The following is a 27,488-nucleotide window of genomic DNA, read 5'->3' on the forward strand; positions in this document are numbered from 1 at the left end:
GTCAATATGTTCACAAAGTTTGAGTTGTTATTATTGTCATTCGTGGAATGTTCAACATTCATAAAAATCTTCATTGAAAGGTTTGAAAGGAAGCCTTGAGCTCTGCAGTAAAGTTGAAAGTACTTGTAAAAGAAACACATCCGAACCACCTTCTACCATGTCACGAAGCGAACTGGTGAGAAATATCATAGAGTAGTTTCATCCTGTCATCTGTCATGTACCAGGAAGTGCTGGGTTTTTCCGGTTGCTAACGACTTTAATCTGAATATCTCCCCTTAGCAGTTCCAGCTGGATAATTACTGTGGAGTCGGCATTTTCCTAGAGACGGATGTGGGGAGCGATTGAGCTGAATCATAAAAAAATGAAGACGGGAGCGGAGAAAATTATTCAGGCAGGAAGTCAATCCTTTAACCGAGCACTGAGACGGACTAGCGGTTCTAGAAAAATGTGACCTGGTTACGTAACACTGACACGGCGGACTGAATAAACATGGCCGTCTTCACAGGAAGCACATATGTTGTAGTTGAATCCATAATGTTTGTATATGAATGTATCGGAAGATAAACAGGAAACATTTCTCATCATCTGCTCAACTTTGAAAAGGAAATTACGGGTTAGAAATGTAGAAACTAAATGGGTACCCAAAGGGGTGACATAACTCTATGGGAATAACAAGAACGCTAGTAGTTTCAGGGTTCTTTTCAGAAACTCATCGAAGAAATTATGTGTTTCTAAGCTCAGTTTCTCTCAAGGAATTGATGGGGAAGAAAAAACAAAGTATGACTGATGATTCTGAGTACTATGATTGGTGGCATTGTACCACGTGGAAACATTTACTTGAAGACAAAATCACGTGTAAAGAAGTATCAAACTGATTTGTAATGTTAACCGTCTCTGCATGATTTCCTGAAAATGAGATGTTTTGCTGGAGAGTTTGCAGATGCAGCAGGGAAGTAAAGTAAATAGCTGCTGAAAGGAATGCAGGGAAACAGCATCATTTACAGTAAATCACATGTTTACTGGAGCTTAATTTGCCGTTTTTCTGCCAGCCCTCATTTCACTGCCATTCTTTTTTTTATTTCCTCCCTTAAAGCTGAAGACAACCGAGGTTGACAGGAATGTGCTGATGGTTGAGTGTTTCATCTGCACCACACAGTACCGCCCAGACTGAACCTCGCTGACCCGTGGGCACACAATGGGAAAGAGGCAAATCTCCATTTGTCATCCCAGTCTCTATTTGGATGTCCTGTGTTACCATGGTAACTAACGTTGGTCCAAACAGTTGAATGGAATATGGAAAGATGTCCTGTGAGAAGTCTTTTTTTCCCCTTTTCTTTTGAGGTCTGGTCCTTTTTTTGTTCGCTAAACCACAGAGCTAAATCGACTTTAATAGCGTAATTTCTTTCTAAAACTGATTTGGTAAGAATGTTTTTTTACTCTTAAAAAACTTGTTTCCTTTGAATTGAGTTTACCTACATTCACTGAAAAGTGTGCAAGATTTGATGAATTAGGAGGAGACATGTTGAAATACATTTAACAGGCACCTCTAGTGCATTATTAAACTTTTGAACTTGAGTGTTGAGTTTACTTGAGTGTCTCTTAAATTTATCTTTTACCTCTATTTTAAGTAAGTTTTATTTTAAGGCACCTTTCACAGACCAGGGTCACTCATCAGTATGAAATCTTGTTTACCGTAACCACACCCACTATGATGTGATTGGCCAAACATCAAGGTTTGTCACCATGCGTCAACAATCCAGGAATTTCCACCTCCACCAAGGGACTCGTTGTATAAACAAAGCGGGGCATGATTGCAGATGACTGGAGGAGGCGTGAAGACATTATCACGTCATAATGGACTCCGCTCTCGTAACCTTTTATTCGCTGAGATTTCAGACGGAGGATAACTTTATAAAGTAATAAGTGTAAAATATGTTCATGATGAGAGACTTACTGCATCTTTGAGACTTCAACATTTGAAATATGTGAGTGAGTCAGGAGAGTTGGGTTTTTAACATTAGTTGCCCTAAGACCTAACTTGCCATCAGTAGAAAAGAAAAATAATCAAAAAACAATGTGCCAGATATAATACAGTGTTAAAGCAGCTCTTTTTGGCATCACTAGAGTAGCTTTAACCAATATGTCTTGAAAAACACCTTGAGTCGTGTCCAACTGGTGACCAACAACATTGGGCAGCTCAGTCAACTCTGACACTTATTGTACGATATCATTACACGACAACACCCAACAATGAACGTTGCATACAACACTGCAAATATGTATGAGAATATTTCTATTTAAAACAAAAATAACTATATTTGATAGCATTTATATCTTAAACAAGTTCACTGTACATCTATGTCTATCTTATATAAACTGAAATCACATTTATGAACAAAGAATAAAACTTAAAATCAATTAACCCTTGTGGAAATGACAGGAGTGGATCAGCCCATCAGTTAAATGGCGTAAAGGCAGTACTGCATGTAATGTCTAATGCAAAGAAACCTAGTCAGAAGGCAGGAAAGTACCTGAGTGTACACATCAGCTCAGCCACACAAAGATACAGTGCCAGTCTTCGTGCAAGAGCACTGAAAGCAAATACAGTCGTGCGATGCAAACGTGGCACCATAAGCTGCCCTCGGCCCACCACCCCTTCACACACTTACTCATTCACACACAAGCACATAGAACACACACACACACACACCACCTCCTCCCTCCTCCCACTATTTCCTGCCGAAACCAACACAACCACTCACCCCAGGGGCAACTTGTGTGGCGAAGAATCTCCTCCTCTTCCCCCTCTCCTCTCACACCAGCTCTGTGAAGACATATCACAGGATAGAAACAAGTTCAGCACAAGTTGCCCGCTTGCTTAAAAAAAACAAAATGTAATTCCCCTAATGCAGTCAAGATCTAAACCACAATCAATACAAATGTAATTTATGTGCACAAAATAGGAAGAAAGATGCAAGAACTTAATCCCATTCTGATTAAAAAATTACTTTATTTCCTAAATATAAAGAGCTATTTTTACAAAGAGTGAATAAAAGCTGATCTCCCAATGTTGACACTGAATTTTATTTTTTTTCTAATACCTCATGTAACATGTGACTCTGGCTTATACAGAGTCTGGGTTTGCTCAAATTGTTTTTGTTTTTTTTCAAGTTTAATTGGCGAGGCTCATGTTACGATTTATTATAGTTTTAATTCTTAATTATTCACGTTGATTTTATTCATTAATTTTGACAAATTCCAGATTGAACTTCCTGTCAGAATGTCAAGGGTCAAGGCCCCGACTTTAAAGCGCTACAGGTGTCAAACTAGATCATCTGTCTTTAGTTACTGCCGCCCTCGCAGTCCCCTCTGACCTGGCGTAGCATCTACCAGGGAAAACAACCTTTTCTGTCCTAACAACGATCACCGAGCGTCTCTGGCAAACATGAAATGCTCCTCCAGACTGTTATTACTCTGAAAAAACCCCATCAGGAAGTCTGTAGATAAACAGAGATCACAGCTGCTTCCAAGATTCTAATACAAAAACACGTTTAGAACATTAAACAAGAAGGAAATTAAGTCGAATTAGAAACAAAGCAAAGGTACAGTCAAGATTCCCAGCAGGCCGTTCACCGCCATAATTGTACATTTGGAGGATGTGGTTTTCAGCAAAATGACCACATGTTACAATGTTCCTTTTAATCCCTTTAACAATGATGTGCTACATACATGTGTGAGACTTTAAACACATAGTATAGATCAAATAAAAAACTATGTTACCAGACTTTTACAAAACTTCTATTCTAAATTCTATTTCAAATAGTTCTTTAGGAAGTTTGACATGAGTCCAACATGATGTGTCACAAATAGAACAATCATCAGTCTTACTGCTTAAACTAACTATTAAACTATTTAAACATCGATACTTGAAAAAAACTTGGTAAAGAATAAATGTTTTTTTGTAATTTCAAATAATTACTTAGAACGTAGAACAACATGCTAATTGTATTCTTATAAAGCACCAGTGATTTCCTTAAGTTCAGTTTTATCAGTGGTGAGTATGTGAACGGGTTCTTCTGTCTTGGACTATTCATAAACTAAATGTTAAACCATGTATGGCATGTGTAATAAACTAGGAAAACTTGTAAGAAAACAATAGATTCATTTTTCATATTGAAATATAAAACTACGCTGTTATTTTTTTAAACATCATTCAGTGAATCATACCAAGATGATAAAAAGGGAAGCAATGGATGAGAAATACTTATTTTAATTAAATATATTCTACTTATTTATTTTATATTGTAAGCAGGCTAACAGAGTTTCAGATAAAGTTGACATTCTCTGTAGGACCAGAACATTGTTGTGAAAATCAAATAAAAACCATGGTGACAAAAAATGATTCCCCAGGTTTCAAGGTGCATTTAAAGGTTACTGGAATTATTCAGAAATGACCAATTAAAACTAATTTTTGCTGACTAAGTTTGCCAGAACTCATAGTTCAGGGAGGTCCGGTTCATTTCGCACATTTCCAATTCTTCCAGGCACATATAAGTCCTGGACCTAATGACTTTCCATCTGAAATGAAGTTTCCCAGAAAAAAAGCGACGGCTCATGAAACTTAATCTGGCATTCAACCATCGTGGACTTGACGTATGGTCGTACCCTCGGGGTCCGCCTGTGTTCCAATGACATCACCCGGATTGAGGAGCTGAAAAGTGAGTGAAGCAAGTAATGAGGACTCTGACTGTGGCCTAGAATCAGGATTCTGATTGGCCGAGAGAAGGCTCAACACAATTAGAAGTGTGTGGAAGGTTAGCGGTGAGCTCATGGAAACTTCACTTGTATACAGGGAAAAATGTATTGTGTCTTCTACAACACAACTTGCTAGCACATCCTCCACCTCTTCCTCTCCCAATTTCCATCCTGTCTTTTTTACCTTCTTCTCTTTAGTATTTAATTCTGCCCCTCTCTTCTCTCTTTTCCAGCGTTGTCTTCTACATCCTTTACACATTTATTCTCATGTTTCTATCCTGCCATGTCAAGTCCACTGATTTCCTCTCTTATTCCATTATTGTCTTATCCTATTGTTTTCTTCATATTGAACTGAGTCATTATTGGACATTTCTTCATTCTCTATTTCTATTTGTAGAAAGATGAACAGTTGTCTTGACTCACAGTCTCGATTTAAATTTAAAATGGAAGCTGAAATGATGCATTTCCTTCCTGTATTCGTCATTGACGTCCTGCGTGTTTGTGACGCTATGTAATATTCATCGACCAGAGTCAGCAGAAATAAAAATGACCTCATCTGTCCCCACACCTTTCCCTAAAACTTATATCGGAGTCTAAATCCTTCTAAAACTCCCGCTGATACCCCTCAAGCCATCCCTGCTCCAGTAAAGTCCATCCTCTGATTGAAATAAAGATGTTTCTGATCGGCTCAGAAGGCTTGCATTAACACTACAGCAGGTGAAGAGCACGACTGGAAACTTGCTGAGGTTATGTTCCAGTCTATTCTGTTGAATCCACCCTTTCACCAGATTGCAAACACAACATCTTAGACAAGACCCTAGCATTTGTATTTTGTATTTCTATTAGTATTACTAGTCTCTAAAAATTTTCTTGGTATTGTTATAGGACTTGTTTAATTTTTGTGATTGTGTATTGCCCCTGAAGAATGTTTAAGTGAATATATAAAGAATATTTTTTTTGGGGGGGGGGGATATTTTTTTATCAGTTTTTTGTATAAAATATCATCGGTTGCATCAATTCTTTCAATTCTTTTATACTTTCCACCTCTTTCATTTGTCCTTGATGGCCTCTCACTACAGTTGAGTCAACAATTTAATCAAAAACGTGTGCAATAGGAAAGGCACTCACAGCAAAAAACTCTGTTTTAAAAAAAAGGTGTTGCTTCTATTGAACAACACATCACTTCACAAAAGCTTGAAGGAATGAACCATTTCGACACTCATCCACAGACATGGTAATCCCTGGATTGGCGTCAGTCCTGCAGTGACGTTGCCAGTCAGGCCATGGGGTGACCCGGTTTAGAGGTATAAGAAGGTCTTATTGGTGAGTCACACAACACAGACTGTGGGATTATTAATGGAGCGGGGCCTCAGGTGAGTGTTGGGTAAGTGGATCATCCCTCAGGTGAGAGTCTGGGGGATTATCTTGAGCGCCTCTTTGACTATACCTGGAACCCTATAACCAGACGTCTGAATTAAACCCCACATTTTCTGTTGTCGTGATCGCCTTCATAGTGATGTCGCCAAACTAATCACACCGATACACGTTATTACGATTCTTCATGGAAAGAGGGAACACAACACACACACACCCCAGACTATCTGTCCGAGAGGATTTTACGTGTTCAGCTATTCTGGACAAAAGTCTGCTCCCATATTTATCCCTCTAAACACACACTCATAAACATGGCGCTGACCCCTGCCTGACCCCTCCGTTCCTGTAAATCAGCCCACAGATTACTGAGCTCTTATAAACATTCTGGTGAACTACTGAAGGGATCAGACATAATGCCGGTGCTTGTTACGGCTGCGTTCAAGGTTGAGAGGAAAACAGAAACATCTTATCAAACAATCTTCCCACAGTTGAATTTAAAAAAAAAATGGATGGTAGTGGCGTGTTCTTGGGCCTCCTGAGAACATCACAATATCTGAAGCACTTTAACCGACGGTAAAATGACACCCCAGTTCTTGCAATGACCTCAGAGACGGTGCTGCAGTTGTTTTTTTTGCATTGGCAGCACTGGTGGTCATCATCCTAGCTAGTGACCACAAACACGATGACCTCAGGGAAATTCAACTGTCGGGGACTTTCCCCCCCCAGTCAAAGTCTTCCACCGCAATGAGGGGTCACAAGGACTTGAACTTTCACATTATTAGAAAATAAAGCCATCATAAAGAACATAGCAATCCAACAGAATCAATTCAGGATCCGTGAAAAATAAACACTTTTCTCCCAGAAAACTAAATATTCAACAACAACGTGTCATTTTCACTGGACATTAAGGTTGCACTGCCATCTAGTGGCTCAATGAAGTCCATGGTATTAACCGAGACCATTTTAAATCCAAATACTTCTGTAAAAAAAGTTATTCTTTCTAAACAGACATTATTTTTTGGTATAACCTAGCGTTTCCTGCTAGCTTAGCTTATTAGCTTAACCAAGCTAGCCGACTAACATAAAACTAACATTACAGTGTTTTTTTCCCATCATGTCTTTCTTAACTCGACATACTTTGTGTTAAATTGTTTTATTTTATATTTATTTCTCGGTATGAAGTTATGTTTGTACGTTTATACTTACCAGTTCTTTACATCGTCTCCACGTAGCTTGAACAACTTTAGCATGCTGTCATCTGCACCAGGAGACTCGAGAAACATAACTTTATTTTCTTCTATTTATTTGTCATTCATTTCAATCTAAATAAAAGTGAATATAATCCTGAATCTTATCTCTTTGTAACTTTCCTTCTTGATATATAATGCTGAACTAGAAAGGCTTCTAGAAGGGGTTGTCATTTTAAGAGCTCAGCAGATGGCGCCCTTAGTAAAAAAAAATATATATATTGAATGTAATTCGACTTGAATCAAGAGTAAATCTTATCAAAGAAAGTGGACATTAAAAATGATTATAAAGTTTAATATCAACACTATCTAATGATTTATTTGTAGAACTACCATGGGACACTTCAACGACCCCTCATGAAATAAAATCACCAAGAATAAAATCCTTATAGACACTTTAATGGTTTCATAGTCACTCAGTGAGCAGCTGGGGTGATAGAAAGTGGAATACAAATACAACCGACAAAAACAAACATTTAAAAGAGTTAACAGATGCACGTGATTGTAGCAGACTTTGCTGATGGTCTACAGAACAGATGAAGAGGCGATAATATTGTATTGCACATGGATGAAAAGGTTTGCATAAATACCCCAAAAGGCCACAAACGGAATTTTTTAAAATGTAGTGAGTGACTCGTGGTGACTTTTATCAACCTTAAACCCTGTGAACCATTCACCTTTAATCCCAGTACAGATGGTATGATCGGAATGGTTCACTGAATAAAAGGCATCAAGTCTCCAAGAGCTCCATGAGCAACTACCTGACAGGATACTGAAAAGATCACATGAGGAGGTTGGATTAGGAATAACCCACCATGTTATCATCCAAGGGTTCAGGCGTTCATCATAAAGGGGTAACTGTATACAATTTTACCAACACATTATCATTTCTACAGATACTCCAAGTCCTTCAGATATTTATATTTTATATTTCTCTAATCGTTTATTTCCCTAGAAATGCAGTAATTATATTTGTCCTAGTGTAATAAAAAAAATGTAGTACTTTTTGGTGGTCCCTTGCGTATAAACCAACAAGAAAATGTGCAATAAAGTTGTGATTTGTTTAGCTCAAACACATTCTAATGTTATCCGCAAATAGTGATAACTTATCAGTAAAAAATGTTTTCAGCTGACTTGTGCTTAAGCTAAAAGATTTTTACTTTTTGGTTTGTAAAAACTCCTATTCTTAATACAATAGCTTGTGCTCTTAAATGCATTTTTGTATACACAGCTTGTATAAAACTGTCTGCACGTAGCAGCAAAAAGCCAAATAGTTTTTGAAAAAAATGATTAAAGGGAAATTGCGATTTTCATTCATCGAGTGGCATTAGAACCACAGCGAACCCTAACACTACAATGATATATTAGATATGTCCTCATAAGTATGTTTCATCTAAATGTGATTTTTACTTCCACCACCTTCCCAGCGTAGTTGATGGTGTATGAAAAAGGTCAACTTGAGCTCTTCCAGCATGAGTCTCTCTGCCCTGATATATTCTATGAAGAAGCAGCTAAAGCTTGATTGACCTACATGTTCCTGAATCTAAAGTACAGCCCAGCAGTCTCCAAAAAGGCACCCAAACTGCCACAAATGTATAGTTTCATTATCCAAATGTGCAAAAAGGCTCACATAGTTTCCCTAAAAGACAAAAACAGAAACGTAAGAAAACAGATATCGTCTTGCTTGTGTCCAATTCTGCTCCTCCTGAGGGTCAGCAGTGAAGATGTGCTTCTGAACAAAACACCTTCACGCGACCTATTGGCACTTTGTTTGTCAGCATCGTTTGGAAAAAGGCAAAATAGATTTATAGAGATCCAGCAGATATGGAACAGCACTGTCCTCTGGCAGCACAGAATTTTCATTTGTCATGTTCAGTTTATCTGGAATGAGAAGGACCTTTCATTCAGCTGGAGGTTCAGAGGAGATCACGGTGGGAGCAGGGGGCGGCTCGGGGCCACTCAGGGCTTGCGGGTTGACGATAACCTGGATTACGAAGTCCTTCTGGATCTTGGTGTCCTGCAGCCGCGTCTTGTCTGTGAGCAGTTTGCCGGAGAAAAACCAGCGCTGGTGGGTGGCATCGATGTCCTCCTGGGCCTGAAGCTGCTTCTTCAGCTGACCGATGGTGTCCGACATGCTGGCGCTGAGGCGCAGGTCCTTACCTGTCGACATGCGTACCTGCAGATATGACGGAAAGAAGATTATTTTAGAGCCAATAATGTATTTAATTACTTGTCAATGAGTTCAGGGCAGATGGAACAGATTTGGATAATTAACCCAGAGAATTTTCCTTTTTTCAATGCAAATATTTGAAAAGATGTAAAGTTACATTTTAAACTAAAAGTGTTTTAATTACAGTATAAACAGGAATAACTGGCTTGTGTTCACCAAGCTTTTATAGTTATGTTGCTTTTTGATCCTTCAATGTAGACTCTTTCAATCATTTTAAAGGAGATTTCACCATATATATATATATATATATACATATATACATACATTTAATAATAAATGTTTTTTTTTAATTATTATGAGCCCCCAAATAATTTAAACAGTATTTAATAGAATATATGTTAAAGCCTGGCTAGGATTTTGAATGAATTAATTGTTTATTTCGGGCATTACAGTTTAGATCACATTTCATCGTATTTCATCATAGTTCACATATTACATTCAAGTCCCGAAAGGGAAACAGCGGGAGAAGCCGAAGCTTATCTAGTTGTAAAGAAATGAAATCACAGGTATAATCATATCTTCAATCAGCATTGATATGCTATTAGTATTTTGATTTAAAAGCTTAAGAAGTTATGTCTGATGAAGTTCTATGAAGTTTGGTATTCTTTAGAGGCCAGTAGGTGGCGCCCTCTGTCAAAAATGATTTCAATAAAAATCTGCAGCAGTTCATTATAGATTATAGAACAGAGTGATGTCTAGTAGACTCTGAAAACTGCATCATTAAGCTACATCAACCAATGTTTACCAATACTAACTGACTTCACTAATTAAACAAACATTTTTAAACACTTCTTGCTCCTCTCTCGGTGACTCCCACTTCCGATCTCACGTTACCTTCAGCTGGAATTCTTTCTTGGATGCAGAGGGAGGCTCTGGACTGTCACTCGTGTCCTCGTCGCTCCGCTCAGAGATGAGATTCATTGGTGGAGACAGGCAGTACACGGGCAACATATATCTGTTCCCAAGTTCATCATAACACTCAGTCAATGTACCTGAGGTGGAAATGGAAAAATATAATATTAAATCCCGAAGCACATTTTGTCTGATTGCACCTTCTTACCGTGTGGCAGGGTGATGCTGGCTCCATCTACTATGGCCTGAGCAAGCTCGTGGTCATTACACTCCAGGGCCACAATAGCAGCTTTCAGGGCGTCCCATATCTCCTTACGGCCCTCAAAAGCGGGTGCCGTGTCCCAGAACTCGTCTCGCTTGCTCCGGAGTTGTCCCTCCGTCATGGGATAGTCGCTCTTCCACTTGGGTCGGTCTTTTCTCAGAGGCTCGTTTCGTCCTGTCGTGATTGGAAGAGTAAATATTTAGCTGTTTTTGAAAAGACGACACAAGTGGTTTCAAATATGTTCTTGTGTCATTTGCTAGAGAGAAAACAGATGTTGGGTGTGCATCCCGTTGCAGATGAGGTCACACCAAACCATGTGAAATGAAAACAGTCTTAATCTAACAAAGCCATTTGTTAACAAACACATCTGCCCTGTTATGCAAGATCCTAATGTTTACTGTTAACAACATTGATGTTTTTGAATTGGTTTCGTTTGTGGATCATGTGACATCATATTTTGGCAAAGATGCGAGTTTAAAACAGTAAAAAGGTCATGGAGGTCCACCTTCTCATAAGAATGAGAGCAACATAAAAAAGTAAGCAAGCCTCAATGTATTCAGATGTTTTGTGTTGAAGCACATCTAAACACCACAAAGGCCTTTTGAAAGAGGTTTCCAACATATCAATAACATGGCTAGTAGTTAACAGTTTTAAATAGGAGGTTATATGAGAGCGATCAAATTTAAAAAAAAAAAAAAGAGAGAAAAAGGTTGGCCTTGGATCCACCGCTAAAAACACTCTCTGACATGAAATTCCTAATATAATCTTATAAATGTAAATTGCTGGTTACATTTGGGGCAGAAGCAATGATCTTTAAATATATATATTATAGTATAATGGATAACCAACTGGTGTCATTTTGCAAACTCAATTCACCCCAAATATAAAAAAGAAAACAGGCTTGAGAATGTATGACCTTGATAGAGAAAAATGGCATCTGCTTTAACTCCAACTACAGATTTTATCAATTAAGTATTATGCGTTCAAGGAAAAAATGATCCGAGCCTAGCTTTAATAAATAAACTTTGACAAATGCTCGACTAACTTTGTCATATTTTACAAATCACATTAAAGAACACAACAGCCTGAAGAGAAAACATTCATCAGCATCGTGATAAACTAGCCACACATTGGAAAGTATTAAACATAAAAACTATGTTGTGGATTTACAAGATCTAAAATGTAATTATTGCTTAAATAAGGCAGAAGAAAATGTAATTACTTTTTTTCTGTAGTATTCAAATCATTGGAGTATTTGTTTGACCCTGTCATTCCATATACATGCTCTTCGATAAGAGCTACTGAAACGAAGACAAAATAATCAAAAAGGCAACTGTTTGTGTGTGTGTGTGTGAGTGTGTGTGTGTGTGTCCTGTCCTCCCAAAGAAAAATGTTGCACGAAAGCGTGGTAGAACAGCTTATGAAAACATGGCAGAAAAACCACAAAAGTCCATTTAGAGTCAGAGAAGATTATAGTCTTCGAGGACAATGAGCATCTCAGAAGTGCAAAACACTTTTTAAAGTATTTTTCACTAGAAAGTATAACATTCTAAAATCTTCAACTTCTGGACAGCAATAAAAAGGCAGTTTAAAAATAAAATTTCACTATGTGCATTCTACCAAAATGATCAAAGTTACCCCAATGGATTTATATTCCTAATGCCAATACAATCACTGTCCAATAACCACTGCAAAACCATCATGTCCAATCACAACAGACATTGTCATTGTCAGTAACACGAAATATATGACGCACAGTCGTAAACATGTGTCAGTGTAATTCTACCCGTTTTTCCCACCATTCAATATTTACACAGAAGAATGGCCGGGCCAGGAAAACCCGGGCGTAAGTGGGCCAAACAATGAATGCACACATGCACAACACCCTGACACCAGAAAGGGAAACAATCATGCATCTGGCCTGATCTGAAAATACACGAGCCTGTCCGTCTATCATACACGTTTAACAATGTTCTTGATTTCTACTTGTAGCAAGGGAACAAATGATGATCGAACAAGTTTGGGTGCGAGTTCTCTTTTAAAAGCAGAAATGTGAGTCATGGAAGTCATTGAAGGAGTAAACTGAGAGTGTCTTTCTTTCAAACTAATTATTTATAGTGTAGGAGGCTAAGCACAAGTAAACATGAGGACTTGGTGGTGTAGGATTAGCAAACGTATCGCAATACACCCATTCCTACTGTCAAATATGAGGCTGCGATCAACATGCTACAATTCTGACATGACATTTTAATGTTATTAGAACCATTTTCTAATCATCTTTAACAATCAAATTCAAAAACAACTTGCATAAGTAAAAAAAAAAACAATCTATTGTGAAAGGTCTTATAAACGTCACGTTAAGATAACACCTTGGAGTGCTTTCAACATTTTACAATGCGAGTAGATAACGTTTTACTCATACAAGTTTCATGTTTTTTAGCTTATCACTTAGTTGATAAAACCGGTTTTATATCAAACATCTGCATTTTAAATCAGTATTCAAAACAGTGCAGCGTCAATAAAGTTTATTTATCCCTGCATTTGTCCTAGAAACATAACTTAAAAAGAGATCTACTGCACTAGCAACATTTAATATACAGAGGATGTGAATATGTCAAAAGATTTATATCTGTTAATACATGATCACAGCTCTGTGACGAAATACTTCTATTAACTCCAGAATCTGTTGAGGAATTTTTACATTATTTTGTGGAGCTATACGTGCCCTAAATGAAGATAGATAGATAAAACTTTATTAGATAACCTGAAAAGAGATTTCAACACAACTTCTAGCAGCAAGAGATGGTGCAGTCATATGTTCAAACACAAATGTTCATTTAAGAATAAACAGAGGGATGCACAGTGGGAGATTTATTGACACGTCAGTAAGGTAGGCACAGTTCCACAAATGTTTTCTTCATTAAATTCACAGACCAGGACAGATGTTGAGCAAACATTACAGTTGCACGAGGCAACATCAGGGCGGTTTCATCATGCTTGGCCCATAAAAGGAGGCAAACACGTGTTGTACTTGGGTGTTAATGAAATGAGTCACTAAAAAGGTATGAGGGGTCATATACAAGTCTGGTCCATGTTGTTATTGAGAAGACAAAGCAACAACACACAAAGGGAAGCAGTGCTGTAGTGAACGCAGAGCGTTTATCTTTTTATTTGCATTAATTCAATAAGACACTAAAGGATGTTGACAAAGTTATTATTTTATCTAAAGTAGTTTTGCACCTCACGAGAGACAGACGTAACTTTGTTGGTATCATTTTAAGTCCTTATTTCATCACTATATTCTTTGCTATAATCTTTCCATTTACTGCCTATAATGAAGTGTTTTTCAGCTTTCATCACATACTTTATTGTTTGTTCAGATATCTTTGTTTTTCTATCTCTATCCACTGTGCATCTCTTGTGACAAATATTTAAAATATTCAAAAACATACTTTGACCAAAGTGAAATTCCTTATCTGCAAATACCTGTCAGACTCCGAAGAAACATTAGGTAACAAAAACAACAAAGTCACAAAAAAAATGTCTTGAAAACGTTTTTCTCAACACCACTGATGGCAAATGATTTAGGTTTAACTAATTAAAAACAGTTCTTTTTCAAGACTCCATTTTGCTTTCTCCAAACAACCATTCCCTGTAAAAAAAAAAAAAAAAAACTTTTCTCCTTATAGACATATAAATGTCCAAGTGCACATCTATAACGTGGCTGCAGCCGTTAAACCAGCGCAAAACAAACATACTGAGCAGAAATTGACATTTACACAAAGACTTAACCAATATTTTAGTCAAACAAGGTCCTTTTTAGTGCTGGGTGTCTTAGAAAAGTGGAAAACATCTAAATTGGTCGAGCCAAATAACTGCAAAACCTCGAAACCCCAAGGAAAAAAAATGAAGGATTGAGTGCCTCACTATAGTTCAACTGGTCAAGGTTGTATGTGTTAAACAATAGAATGTAGGCAGTGATAATCCACCATCAAGGAACTTTTAAATACATAATTGGAAACATGTTTATTCAGCTTCCCAACTACATTTAGGATTTTAAAAAAACCTGAACATCGCAATATAAACAATCACAGAATTTGTAAGATTAAAACTGAAATGTAATGTCTTTTTTCAAAGATAATCTAGTATTAAAACGGTAACACGGAGCTAATCTTTATACATACTTCTAATGTTCAACCAAGGAAGAATCATTTTTGTATGTATCGTTTAAACCCCTGCTCAAGTGACAGTCTGACACGGATTCTTTCCTGCGCATCTGATCCCTTTTTCCAAGTCAAATAGAGGTGCTGTATACCGCTGTATACTTGGGCACAAAATAAAAAATGGCATTGTTGTTATTATTGGGTTCACTCAATATTGATTGATGAGGCAAATGACTTTGTTTTTGCAGTGAGTACTGTCCAATAACTATTGGCTTGTGTTGATATTAGAGGGTTTCAAATGTTGAGTTGGTGGCTTGAAAATTGAAACCTACAGAAACCTTTTTTGAATCGGCTTTATCTGAGCAAACCTTAATATGACTTTACTGTTAAACCACGTAGACTCATGATGAAAACGAGTACATTGAGCCACAATCCCTATGAATATTATCATCCACTCCTTAAGTTGACCAAGAGCCAATATAATGTAAATGTGTGCCAACAGCTTCAAGGTAAGACTCATTTGTTTTCTTACCTCCGCGGCCACCGTTCCTGGAAGACCCACGACTCTGAGTGTCTTCCCAGCTCTCCAAGTATCTTCCCACACATCCGCCCATGGTTAAAGGGGTGTCTAGAGGTTCCAGCGGGGGTTCTAGCTGTTCAGAGTTCCCATCACTAGCAGATGTGATGGGTTCCAGTTACTTTGAGTTGGACTGACGAACGCAACGTGTCCCGTGTCCTTTTCAGCGATGCTTTCAACACGACCCCCATAAACACAGCTCGACCCCCTTTAAGATGCAGTGGACGTCCCCAAGAAAACAATCGGTCCTCTGGGATTCTTTTATCCACATTTGTCTTATCTAACTAATAAGCCAAACTGGTTTCTTTAAGAGAAGAAACCACCCAGTTGTCCAAAAACAGCACAAACATTAACTTCAAGTCATCTAAGCTAACGATGCTAACCAGCTAGCTATGCATGTAGTCAACAAACTTTCCCTCCGCCTCTCAACTCGGGTTTCTCTTCCGGTGAGCAACCAGTATTTACTTCATTAAACGTCGTGCGAAATATTACAACGCTGTTTTTTTTAGAATACACAGACTTCTTTTCGTCCTTCACTTCCTAAGAATCGTCTCTGCCTCCGATGTGGTTCGACTCAGTGGCCACCGAGCCAAGCGCTACTCAACTTTTCAACGCATGCGTACTAGTGTACTTCCAGATGTCCAGTTCAGGATCTGTCGGGCCGTAAATAGTCTCTGAAACAAATTTTAGAATGGAAGTGATAATCGTAAAATTGTCTATAACTACGAACAAAAAAATGACCTTAGAGTCAAAAAACATTGGTTTGGTGAGTACAAAATAGAATCGTTTGCAAAGAAACCGTGGCCGCCATAGTATAACAAATAATTCCGGTGGTCCTTAAATGCATCGTTTGAAAAAAATGATGTATTTAAGGACAACGTTCTTGTGTCATATTTATGCAATTTAAATGCATTTTATATCAATCTATTTGTTTTCAAAATGTAAATTCACACTGGGAAAGAATATCAATTAAAATATAATTCGCGTACTTTGAGTGTCCCCCCTCAACTTTCTGCGCATGCGTACTGCTAGAGCAGCGAGCACGATGGCTGGGAGAAGTGAGACGTTGCTGTCTCTTGTGGAGGAATTTGTTTCGGGATCGCAGGACAGCAAAGCGAAAGAAACTGCGGACGGTAGGAACTCACCGCCAGTACATCTTTAAAAGCCATTTTCCCAGACGACGTCATTTAAAATTGGCGCTGTTATGAAAGCCAAAGGTTCCGCCTCCTTGATGCGAAACGATGTTAGCTAACTTAGCAACACAACATCCTGTAGTCTCGTATCACCTCGTGAACAATAACACACTTTTCACTGTTGACACACTTCATATACATTCAGCATGACGTGACGTTTTCCTGCCTTGTCATTTCTAATGCTAACATGTGCTGTTTGTCCCCCTTAATGCATAGCCGACCCTGAACTCTGAACTGTACTTTTGGACCCAAACTCTGCTGCTAGTTCATGTCACTAGTCTTCAGTTTCTCGTCTTGATTCATTGATGTTAGTCGAACTTTCCACTTGAATAAAGTTTATTTTCTGATCATCAGGTATCAAAGGCGAGCAGTTTACAGTGCTACAGCTCGTGGAAGCACTAGGGTAAGATATCTCCATTACATGTCCTTTTAGCGTTGATCTGAGCATGAAATAACTGGTTTTATTTCCACCAGGTTAAGTCTTACAAGTTCTCAGCCTCATACTCGAGCAAGAGGAGTCCAGCTTCTGTCTGAGGTTCTACAAGAGTGCCATGACAACCTCACGGAGAGAGAAGGTACCAGAATGTTTACACACTTCTGAGCCTTATCTGATTTTAATTTTTTTTTATCATCCTCCACAGTTGAAGTTCTAATAGTTTTCTACGAGACTCGTCTAAAGGATCATTACGTTATAATCCCACCTGTCCTAAAAGGACTCGCTGCTCTGGTAGGTTTAATAGTTACTTTTGGTATGAATATAGTTGTGATATAGGTTGTTTTTTTTAACTTGAAGTTGCTAATATCTCCACATATTTGAGGACTGTGTAGCCCAATTGCTAATATCATAGATCCTGATACCAATTCACAATGTTAACTTCTGTTTAATCTCTAGACAAAATGTCCAAAGTTGCCCCCCGGCTCTGCTGTTTCCATGCTCAGAACGTTATTCCAGGATGTTCAAGTTCAGGTGAAAATAAAATGCTAATAACACACTTTACTTATCATGTCATTATTGTTATAGAATTGTCACTTTAAATCATATTAAATCAACTTGTTTCCTTTTTTACAGTCTTTGATGCTCACTGAAAGACAATGTGTCTACAACATGCTTATCAACCTCATGGAAACAAGAGAAACAGGCAAGACACAGCTTTAGTTTATAAATCGCTTAAACTCTACCTTAACTTAAAGTGAAAAAAACTTTTCCTTCAAATAATTTATGTATAAGTTTGACCTTTTTCTTTGTGTAAAATCGTTTCTTTGGTCACAGTCTACAAAATAATAATACTGTTAGTTTATTATTTATTTAAAGAAGAAAAAAAAAGGCTCTGCTGATAGTTATACTCTCCATTGTGCAGAATTTTCCTCAATTTTCTGAGACTGTGTTTGTCTCTGTGGTGTCTTGACCTTTAAAGCATATTTTATTGAGTATCGTTGTATTTATTAAGCGCTTTGTGACCCTGGTCTGGAAAAGCGCTCTACCGATATAAATTACTTACTTACTTGAGTACACATTTCATTGTTCCAATTTCTGTCAACAGAACTGAAAGGTTTGGGTGCAGATTTTGTTTTTGGATTTGTTCAGTCAATGGATGGAGAAAGAGATCCACGCAACCTCCTGTTAGCCTTTCACATCGCCAAGAACATAATCCACAGAGGATATGATTTAGGTGGGACCGTATGGTTTTATTGATGATTGTTATGCAGTCTAATTTTTTTTTTTTTTATTCTTTCAGGTAAATTTGCAGAAGAGCTGTTCGAGGTGACTTCTTGCTACTTTCCTATCGACTTCACACCGGTGAGTTATTAACCTTTTAGCATCCTGATATTTTGTTTTCCCACCCATTAAGCTAACATCTTAACACATCATCATTCGGTTCTCTGCAGTATGTACACGTATAAATATATTGACATCTACGACAGCGTCATTTAAAGAAATACAATTGAATATTCTTAAAATTAATTCATTTTATTATTTTATCATCTTTCAAGCCTTCAAATGATCCACATGGAGTTACCAGAGAGGAACTGATTCAAGTGCTGAGGGACGTTCTCAGTGGAACACCAAAGTTTGCAGAGGTATGTAACTTTTTACTGTAGCCATAGCACCAATTATATAAACATGTATTGGTTTCTCCATGTTTACAGTTCTTGTTGCCTCTCATCATTGAGAAACTGGACTCAGACGTACAGAGTGCCAAGGTGGACTCGCTACAGACACTGGTGAGAAAGTGCATGGGTTAAAAAAGAGGATCTACTGTTATTAAATCTCTAAAGACATTTTCAAATCTTAAACAAGTAACATAAAATTAGATTTAGGTGTCAGTATAACGCTATCAAGTATAAATATAAAGTAAATTAAATAAAATCAATTTATACATGTTATATATGTATAATTGGTAATTGCAGTTAGAGTGTTACTAATGTTAATATAAAAACTTCTCGTTAAACTAATATCTATAAAAGAAAATACTTTGTAAAACAACTACAATATGTTTCCAGACTGCTTCAATGTCACGCTATGAGCAAAAAGATGTGGCAGAATTTCTTGAAGGACTTTGGATGTCGCTACGCAGGGAGGTTAGTAGTTTTTATTTATGTTGTTCTAATGTGTGAGTAAAATCTGTCAAGTTCTGTAATAATCTTGAAAGTTGCCAAAGTTGATGCCAGTTACCATTTGTGTATTTATGTTGTGTCTTAAAAAGAATAATCTATTAGGGTTTTCATTGACAATTGATGTCTTTTGAAGCTAGTTTTACTCCATAGGAGTCAGAAAAGTAAATCACTTAACTGTTTTTTTTAATGTGATGAATTGTAAGATTAACTTTCTTGTTTGCTGCATCAGGTATTTCAAACATCCAGTGAAAAGGTTGAATCTGCAGGTCTCGCCGCTCTCACCGCAATCACTTCCTGTCTGTCTCGTTCTGTCCTCAACTCTGAGTCTGAAGACTCGCTCAGCACTTTCCTGGATGCTGTGCTCAGAGGTAAACTCAAAGTTAATGCGCTGTATTGCATATAAATCCCTTCTTGGTGAATAAGTATACCTTAGATAGGTGTGTCTAGAAAGTGAGTGCATCCTTATTTAGTGTAGCAAATCATTCACATGTGAACACACACGTGTGTTTAGTATTATGTGGATAAGAAGCAACTCCGGGAAAGACACACCCAATAGTTATAATAACAGGTTGTGGTTAAACTTGGGACACTTGTACATAATTTGGTCACACAGTCAACATAACAAGACAGAAAGATATCCATCATATGTAGCATCTGAAACATCTAAACAGTTCAAATCATATGATTTTCTTCTCCATGCTATGACTGATTTCTAAAACCAGATTATTGTATAAACAACGTTTCTTGTTCTGCCTGTCCAAAAACACTGGCATTTCAGTTCCTTCACAAACATCAGAGCTTCTGACCAAAACCTGTCCCGACTGTTTTCAGACTGCAAGCACCACCTCAGCGAGCCCGACCTCAAGCTTGTGTGGCCAAGTGCCAAGTTGCTCCAAGCGGCCTGCTGCGCCTCCATCAGGGCCGGCCACATCATTACAGCCGCGGTCATGCCTGATCTGCTGGAGCAGTACAACAACAGAACTGAGGTGAGACGAGAGGCAAGGGAGTGCAGATTATGTTTAGTCCTGTTGTTCACGTCAAGTAATCCAAACGTTTGAGTTTTTGTTCTGTTAGTTTACCTTTCATTATTGTTCAAGATCAGCATTGTTTTGATTTTATTGGCTCATTCTGATGGATTAACAATTTATTTATTTAATTAATTGTTAATTTAGTATTTTCCTCACATGACTTTAAATTAATTGCTGTTTCCCATGTTTGGATGCAGCCTTCCCACCGCCGGACTCTTTTAGAGGTGGTTCAGAGATTCGCGCAGTCGGTAAAAAGCAGCAGTCCCACAGAGAATGGTGAGACCCTTTTGGACATATTTTGACATTATCTTAACCAAGGATACGTCATTTTCATTATGTTTATTTCTAATAAGAATAGGAAAATCTCAACAGTGTTTTTTCTTTCCTTCTACATCAGAAGAAAGTGTGCTTTTGCCCTTTCGCTCGTCACTGTGCAGCCTAGTGTTTTCTGCTCTGGTGGAGACGCACCCCAGCCTAAAGATAACAGCAACTGGTGTTCTCGCATCTTTAGCACTTCAGCCAGGTGACGATCTAGTGACTCATTGGCAGGTCAGAGTAAATGTCATTTGTTCTTAAAATCCGTCCCTCACAGGTTTGTTGACGGAGCATGACAATGAGTTGGCCGCCGAGCACTTGACCGTTCTGTTGCTGTCAGAGGAGGATGAAAGAGTCAGGTCAGTCATGTGCTTTTCTTCTTGATCCCTTGTGTTGTAGTTAATAATAATCCTGGATTTTTTTTTTTTTGTCAACTGGTTCATCAATTATTCACTATCACAGATGCATTGTTACTCGTCAATCAATTAAACATTCTAAAAAAAGTCCAAAAGGTTACCAGAAGAACTCCTTGATACCTTTTCCTGGATTATTAATCATTAAAAGTGTTATCTCTCCTGCATCTTCCAATGAAACATGTTGTTTTTGTTCATATTTCGTTCAATCTCTGCTACAGCTTCATGAAGAAACATTTTACTCACTATTTTAAATGAACGATTACTTAATAATTTGTAATACATATGACCTCCAAAATGATAGAGAAACAAAAGTCACAGACATTTCTTTCTGTGTAGCATTAAAATAAAAGCAATAATTAAAAAAGAAAGAAAGAAAAAAACGAGTTGGTAACTTTGACTTGTGCACAATTCTAGTTTTGCTGTGGTGGAGTGTGCAGGGAAGCTGGCGGAGCGTCACCCTGCAGCTTTCATCACCAAAATGATCCCAAAGCTCAAGACATTCTTGATATCAGGTAAGAAATAAGAACGTTGATGTGGTTCAGTTTCTCACAATTCATTTGATTGGTTCGACAGCCTGAGTACTGTATCTAAAATGCATTTTTAAAAACTTTATTAAGAGTCTATGCTTCAAGATGGAAATGCATTTGAAAAGAACTCGCACCATGTGATGCGTCAGCGCTGCCTATCTGCTCTTGCTGCTGTATCTTCCCAACCGAGTATCGTCCAGGAGAGCACGCCTCTCCTCTTGGACCTTCTCAAGGAAGCACACACAGGTATGCATGCTGTGTTAACAGTTCGAAAAACGTTTAAATGTTTAACTCAAGACAATGATATGGACATGAAGATGAAAATAATTTCCCCTTTCATACATAAGTAATCTTTGGAAGTATACAAGTGTCAATGTAACCAGAAATGAAGATTACATTACCATGAATTAACAATGCAAGTTGTACATCTATAAAAGCCTCTCCTTCTTCTATATGCACATGACAACATTGTTCAGAACATACATGGTCTCTGTAAAATCAGACAAGATAGTCTTTCAGCTGAAAATGTGTGACCACTGGTAGTGTATTTACATAAATCACTCTTTTTCTTTCAGGAGAGATTAACTTCTCTGTAGAGGAGGTTGTGTTGGTGTGTCACAGTCTTCAAAAGGTCGCAGCGCAGGCGAAGCTCAACGAGGAGACTGAACGATGCTTCCATGACGTCATCATCCCACGACTGCTATCTCTGGCGCTACAAGCTGCTCTGCAAGGTCCGTCTACTTGTTTTCCTTCACACGTGTTGGTACACAGCTGAGAAAACTGAATTGATGCTTTCGTTCGACTAAGATGAGCCTTTTAAAATGAAAACTTAAGCCAAACAGATCTTTGAATTTCTCAAAATATTGATTAATGGTGCTTAAATATAATTATAATAAATAAATATTTATTTCGGAGCAGGAAACTTAAAAAAATTGTGGATTTGAGAAAACCTTGCTCAAAGTAACCTGCTGGTTCTGGCCTGAAGACCACGCAGTCTTCTGCCTGACAGCAGCAGGCTGGAGAGGCTGTGGGACGGGTGATTGGGGTCACCAGTGATCTATATTTAAGGGGTGTCGAGCAGATTCATTCAAGGGGCCAAATTTCAAACACAGTCCTGTGAAAGTTTGATTCTATTTAGATCCTAAGATTCCAAAAGGAACTCTGTATAGCACTTTTTTAGCATAAAGCATGTCTCTGGTTAAAATAAAGACATTGTTCAAATGTCACAAACACTTTCACATACTTTCCTTACTTTCAATAAATTAATTTTCAGATCCACAGCTAGAAAACAGCCTGGTAAACACTGATCTGAAGCTTTTGCCAAAAATAATGACTTGATGGGACAGATTTGGTCCCTGGGCCATAGCAACACAAAAAATAGTGTCATGTCCTCAAAACATGACATGAATTAGAATCAGTTTAAGCATTGCAATGGAAATCAAGCTGTTCCGACATGAATCCGTCCACTCCGGAAGTGTGACGGCGTTGAATCACCGCTTAAATATGTCGATTCTATATCTTGTTTAAACAAGTCGGTCGCTGTGTTCCGTGTGTAGTTTTATGGCTTTCTAAGGCCTTCTTTGCTCACTGTTAGCAGGTTGTTCCCTTTGTCTTAAAGGTAGCCATTAGTCAAACATTGGATTCATGTGGGCAAGATCGGCTGCATTAGTTTGAAAGTTCTGTGGCTGCCATGCTTTAAAGATGAGAAGTTGAACTGATGTTTTTTGCCCATAGCTGAGAAGTCACCGGAGCAGCAGAGTCCACTGGTGAAGGAGGAAGTCCTGTCTGCTATGGTTCCTGTCATCAGCACCTCCTGTTCCAGACTGCAGCCTGGGTTTGTTCTTCACATTCACGACTTTGTTTAACTCTCTGTACACCTCTGTTTGTTCATCACTCGACCACGGCTGCTCTTGTAGGTGTAACATTTGATAAGAACAGAAGTTGCTTTATGTGTTCAGGCTGCAGGTTTGAGGTTTGTTTATGCCGTCTGTGTGGTTTCCTGTTCAGGTTGGCATGTCAGACGGCTTCAAGAACCGTTTCTCTCTTCCTGGACGGCGACGTGTCTTTTTTACCGAGCAATTCTTTCCCCACAAATATCAATCTGCTCAAGGTGTGTTTCCACTTTTTGCATCGGTATTCAGTTTGAGTTCATTCTTACTTACCTGCACACGTTTCATTGTTTCCTTTGGTTTGTCAAGAAAATACCAAAGTTATCAGTTCAAAGATTCTGAAGCTTTTCTTGCTCCAACAGGGAGAATCGTGGCACCAGACTCAGCTTGTCTGCCTGCTCATGGCATGCGTGTGTTCACTACCTCGCACTGTGAGTCACCAGTTTGCACTGTTCTCTTACACTATTTGTTGAGATGAAACTGTGACATTTGACCTGTAGGTGGCAGTGCCTCAGCTGGAGCGTCTTCTGTCAGAGTTGGAGGAGATGAGCTGTTCTTGCAGCCACTTGTTCTCATACACGTCTGCTGCCAAGTGTTTCGCGGGCCTCGTCAATAAACTCCCACAAGGTTCGCTTAAAGTTGTCACCGTGTTTGAGTGAAGTCTGATTCAAAACATACTTGTAACATGTTTCACAGGTGAGCTGCTGGACGCTGTGCTGGAGAAAACTTTGAAGAGAATTTTAACCGAGTTGGACTCATCGTCATGTGTACAGACGCGAGCGTTCACCCTCCTGGTCTGGGTAAGTTTGATTGTGTTTTAGTTGTGTCATGTTGTTTGTGAAGTTTAAGACTAAATTAAATAGTTCTACTTATCTTCAATTTTTAAGTAAAACTTGAACATCTTCATCTCGATATTTACTTATACAGATTCTACTGCTGTGTCTGCGACTACTATTGTTTTTCTCGTTGTTGTCTTTGTCTACTAATCATACCAGTTGTATTTTCATTATCACTTATGAAGTCCACTAGGTTGAATACTATCAGTGATGGTGAACAACTTGATCTCATGTACAGCTCTTGTGAAGTGACAATTATAAAAAGGATCAAGCTGGTAAAAAACGCTGCTCGTCTCTCTTTGCTGTTTGAATTCTAGAAGTTAGTGTTAGAACTTCATATCCCCTTTTACATTAACTCATATTTAACATGTTAAAGGAACAATATGAAACATTTTAACTTCAATTAACAAATTGTTAAGTAAGTAAGTAATATTTATTTATATAGCGCTTTTCCAGACCAGGGTCACAAAGCGCTTTAACAATCAAAACAATACTCAAAAAAGTTAACAAATGGTCTTCATAAAACAACTTTTTTGGACATTTTTAAACTTACCCCGAAGATAAAAACGAGAGACTAACAAGAGCATTTCTCGTTTTGTAAAGAAATGCACATGCAGAAAAAATTGCATCAGTAGTTTCTTTCCTGACACACAGAAACAACTTGTGTATTATTCCTTTGCATTAATAAAAGTGATGTAAATTATAAAGTAATTCAATAAAATATTTTCTTCAATGGGCCTCTTCATGAGAATGTATCGGCCTCAAGTAAATAAATTAACAAGAATTAATCGGCGTTCTGCTTGAATAAAAAACAAAAAGTAAAAGGGTTTTTAAAGATAAAAACAAACATGATTAACCAGTAAATATAGAAAATTTTCATGTATTATCGATTGATAATGAGAAATTTAAAGTAAAATATTATTATAATTAAAAAAGATGAGCTCAAACAAGCCTTTTGGCGTTTTTAGGCATTTAAACGGGACTAAGCTTTCAGTTATATTTCCCTATTTACACAGAGTATTTTATTTTATATTAAGGACTCTGTTATGCTCTAGTTGTACTAATATTGAAGTAGATACAGACTTTCATTTTAGTGCCCCTGTTTTAACTGTTTTCTGTTGTAAAAGGCTGCAACGGCATTTAATGTCGTATATTATTTGTGTTCCAAAAATGTAATTGAACAAGTTGTAGCTTCAAAACAGATGAAATCAAATCTTGTTCCAGGTCACCAAGGCTCTTCTGGTCCGCTACCACCCGCAGTACAACACACTGACAGACAAGGTGAAGAAGACAAGATTGTTGGAGAAGAAACACGAGTTCAAACTGATGGTGTGTCTCTGCAGCTCTTCTCTGCTCTCGCCGATGAGCGTCTTGGTTCGCTGGCGGCCGACAGCTTCTCCATGCTCATGAGCGACTCGTCCGATGTGCTGAACCGCAGCTGTCACGCCGACGTGCGGATCATGTACCGTCAGCGCTTCTTCAGCGAGAACTCTGCCAAGTTGGTGGACGGCTTCAGCACTGCTGCTCAAGGTACGAGAGCCGGAGTCTGAGCGTCTGGAAGATGACCTTGCAAATGTTTCTCTGTCCTTTAGACAAGAAGCCCAACTACCTGAAGGCTCTGTCCAACATCGTCAACAAACTGCCTCAGCAAGTCCAAGTTACTGAATTACCAGCTGTGAGTGAGAACATCCTCAAAACTTGGGTCTGGACTGACATGCTTTCCTTCCAGCTTCTGTCTCTGCTCCTGGAGGCTCTGTCGTGTCCTGACCAGAGCGTCCAGCTGTCCACTCTGTCCTGCCTGGAGCCAGTCATGGCTGACCCTCCACCGGCACTGATCCAGCAGCTAGAGGCTCTGGTCGGCCGCCTGGTGGCGCTCACGGGCAGTCTTTCCATGGTGAGTGTGTGTGGAGGAAGTACCGGGGTCCCTTCTTTTGTTTAAAGCGCTTTTCTCATTTTTGTTTATCAGAACGTGAGGATTTCTTCGTTACGATGCATCCACACTCTCTCACACTTCCCAGTCCACGAGGTACTTTTGTTGTGAAATTAACATTTCAAATATTGAATTGTCTTTTTAAGCATTAAATGAGTCAGTCATTTCTATATTGAGGTTGAATTTTAGTTTTTTAAATAATTGAATTTTTTTATTTTACAAATGTATAAATTATTTTAAAAATCATAGCCTTTTAAATTCTATATAAGATGTTGGTATAATTTTACCAGATTAATTCAGTCGAGCACTGAGCCACTCGTTCTAACTTTGTTAAACTTCCATTGGTTGCAAAAGGCTTTTTATAATTCCATTATTTGATATTTCAATCCACATATTATAAGATTCAGTTATTGAAAAAAATAAATAATGAAATGCTCAGAAAGCCCGCCACCCCAAAAAAAAATCTTAAAAAAAAAGTTTTCCATTTGAAAATACAACCATTAAATATTTTAGAGGAACTGATCTACTTCCACAACTTTAATAATCAAAACAATAATGTCTGATGAATTGTAGGTAATGTGTGAATACTGTTAGTGATATTAATTGTAGAAGATGAATGATCAATAGATTTGTGATAGATAACTATTATGTACAGTATCTGTCACAGGATACTTTGCTCTCTCAGGACTATTTTAATTTGACTAGTTCTTTGCTCCCTTAAGATCTTGCCATTCCGAGCCCGGATCATTCGAGCGTTATCCAAATCCCTGGATGACAAGAAGCGACTGGTGAGGAGGGAAACAGTTCTGGCACGAGGAGAATGGTGAGAGAAGAGAAACCATCAGTCATCAACGCTCTGAGTGATGAATATTTGTGCTTTATACAAATTCTTTCTTCGCTCGTAGGTTTCTTCTGGGGAGTCCTGGAGGAAGGTGATCGGAAAAGTTTGCAGACCCAACGTATGGAATCATGAAGTCTCAGCCGAGTCGGCATCTTGCTTCACTTTCACTTTCACCAGTTTAACAGCGTTTTGCTCACAAATGTATTTATGCACATGACAGCAAATGTTTTAAGTTATGCAACAAGCCTCATCCTAGTGCTCTTAACGTCGTGCTTATAGAGATTTTGCTTCATGGATTTATTGTGCCAACAAAGAGTCTCATTCTTTGTTTGTTGAAAAGCTGGTTAGCAATAAGAGGTTAACCCAGGTAAACGGCAGCTAAAACATCAGACCAGATCCATCTGTGATGTGTGGGGAACGAGCTCATGCCTGATCCT

General features: G+C 38.2%; 2 protein-coding genes across 2 annotated transcripts; one reads left to right on the forward strand and one right to left on the reverse strand.

The window, feature by feature from the left end:
• Positions 1 to 7,754: 7,754 nt before the first annotated feature.
• Positions 7,755 to 16,053, reverse strand: ubtd1b (ubiquitin domain containing 1b). The gene is made up of 4 exons (XM_087784363.1): positions 15,416 to 16,053; positions 10,667 to 10,894; positions 10,441 to 10,598; positions 7,755 to 9,552 (listed from the first exon to the last, which is right to left on the reverse strand). The coding sequence occupies exons 1-4, from the start codon at positions 15,495 to 15,497 to the stop codon at positions 9,277 to 9,279; spliced, it is 744 nt and encodes a 247-aa protein (XP_087640489.1). The 5' UTR covers positions 15,498 to 16,053; the 3' UTR covers positions 7,755 to 9,276.
• A 425-nt stretch (positions 16,054 to 16,478) lies between these two features.
• Positions 16,479 to 27,256, forward strand: mms19 (MMS19 homolog, cytosolic iron-sulfur assembly component). Its single transcript, XM_087784364.1, has 31 exons — positions 16,479 to 16,593; positions 17,008 to 17,056; positions 17,128 to 17,228; positions 17,295 to 17,380; positions 17,546 to 17,620; positions 17,723 to 17,792; positions 18,195 to 18,323; positions 18,390 to 18,451; positions 18,646 to 18,732; positions 18,802 to 18,876; positions 19,156 to 19,233; positions 19,499 to 19,637; positions 20,101 to 20,255; positions 20,495 to 20,573; positions 20,695 to 20,820; positions 20,890 to 20,971; positions 21,443 to 21,540; positions 21,646 to 21,801; positions 22,131 to 22,286; positions 23,290 to 23,389; positions 23,563 to 23,665; positions 23,807 to 23,875; positions 23,945 to 24,071; positions 24,141 to 24,244; positions 25,505 to 25,561; positions 25,624 to 25,810; positions 25,873 to 25,955; positions 26,010 to 26,174; positions 26,247 to 26,306; positions 26,933 to 27,033; positions 27,116 to 27,256. The coding sequence occupies exons 1-31, from the start codon at positions 16,479 to 16,481 to the stop codon at positions 27,144 to 27,146; spliced, it is 3,105 nt and encodes a 1,034-aa protein (XP_087640490.1). The 3' UTR covers positions 27,147 to 27,256.
• The last annotated feature ends 232 nt before the right edge of the window (positions 27,257 to 27,488 follow it).

Source organism: Callionymus lyra, chromosome 2 (assembly GCF_982586985.1).
Source record: "Callionymus lyra chromosome 2, fCalLyr1.hap1.1, whole genome shotgun sequence".
In the NCBI taxonomy this organism is placed as follows: domain Eukaryota; kingdom Metazoa; phylum Chordata; class Actinopteri; order Syngnathiformes; family Callionymidae; genus Callionymus; species Callionymus lyra.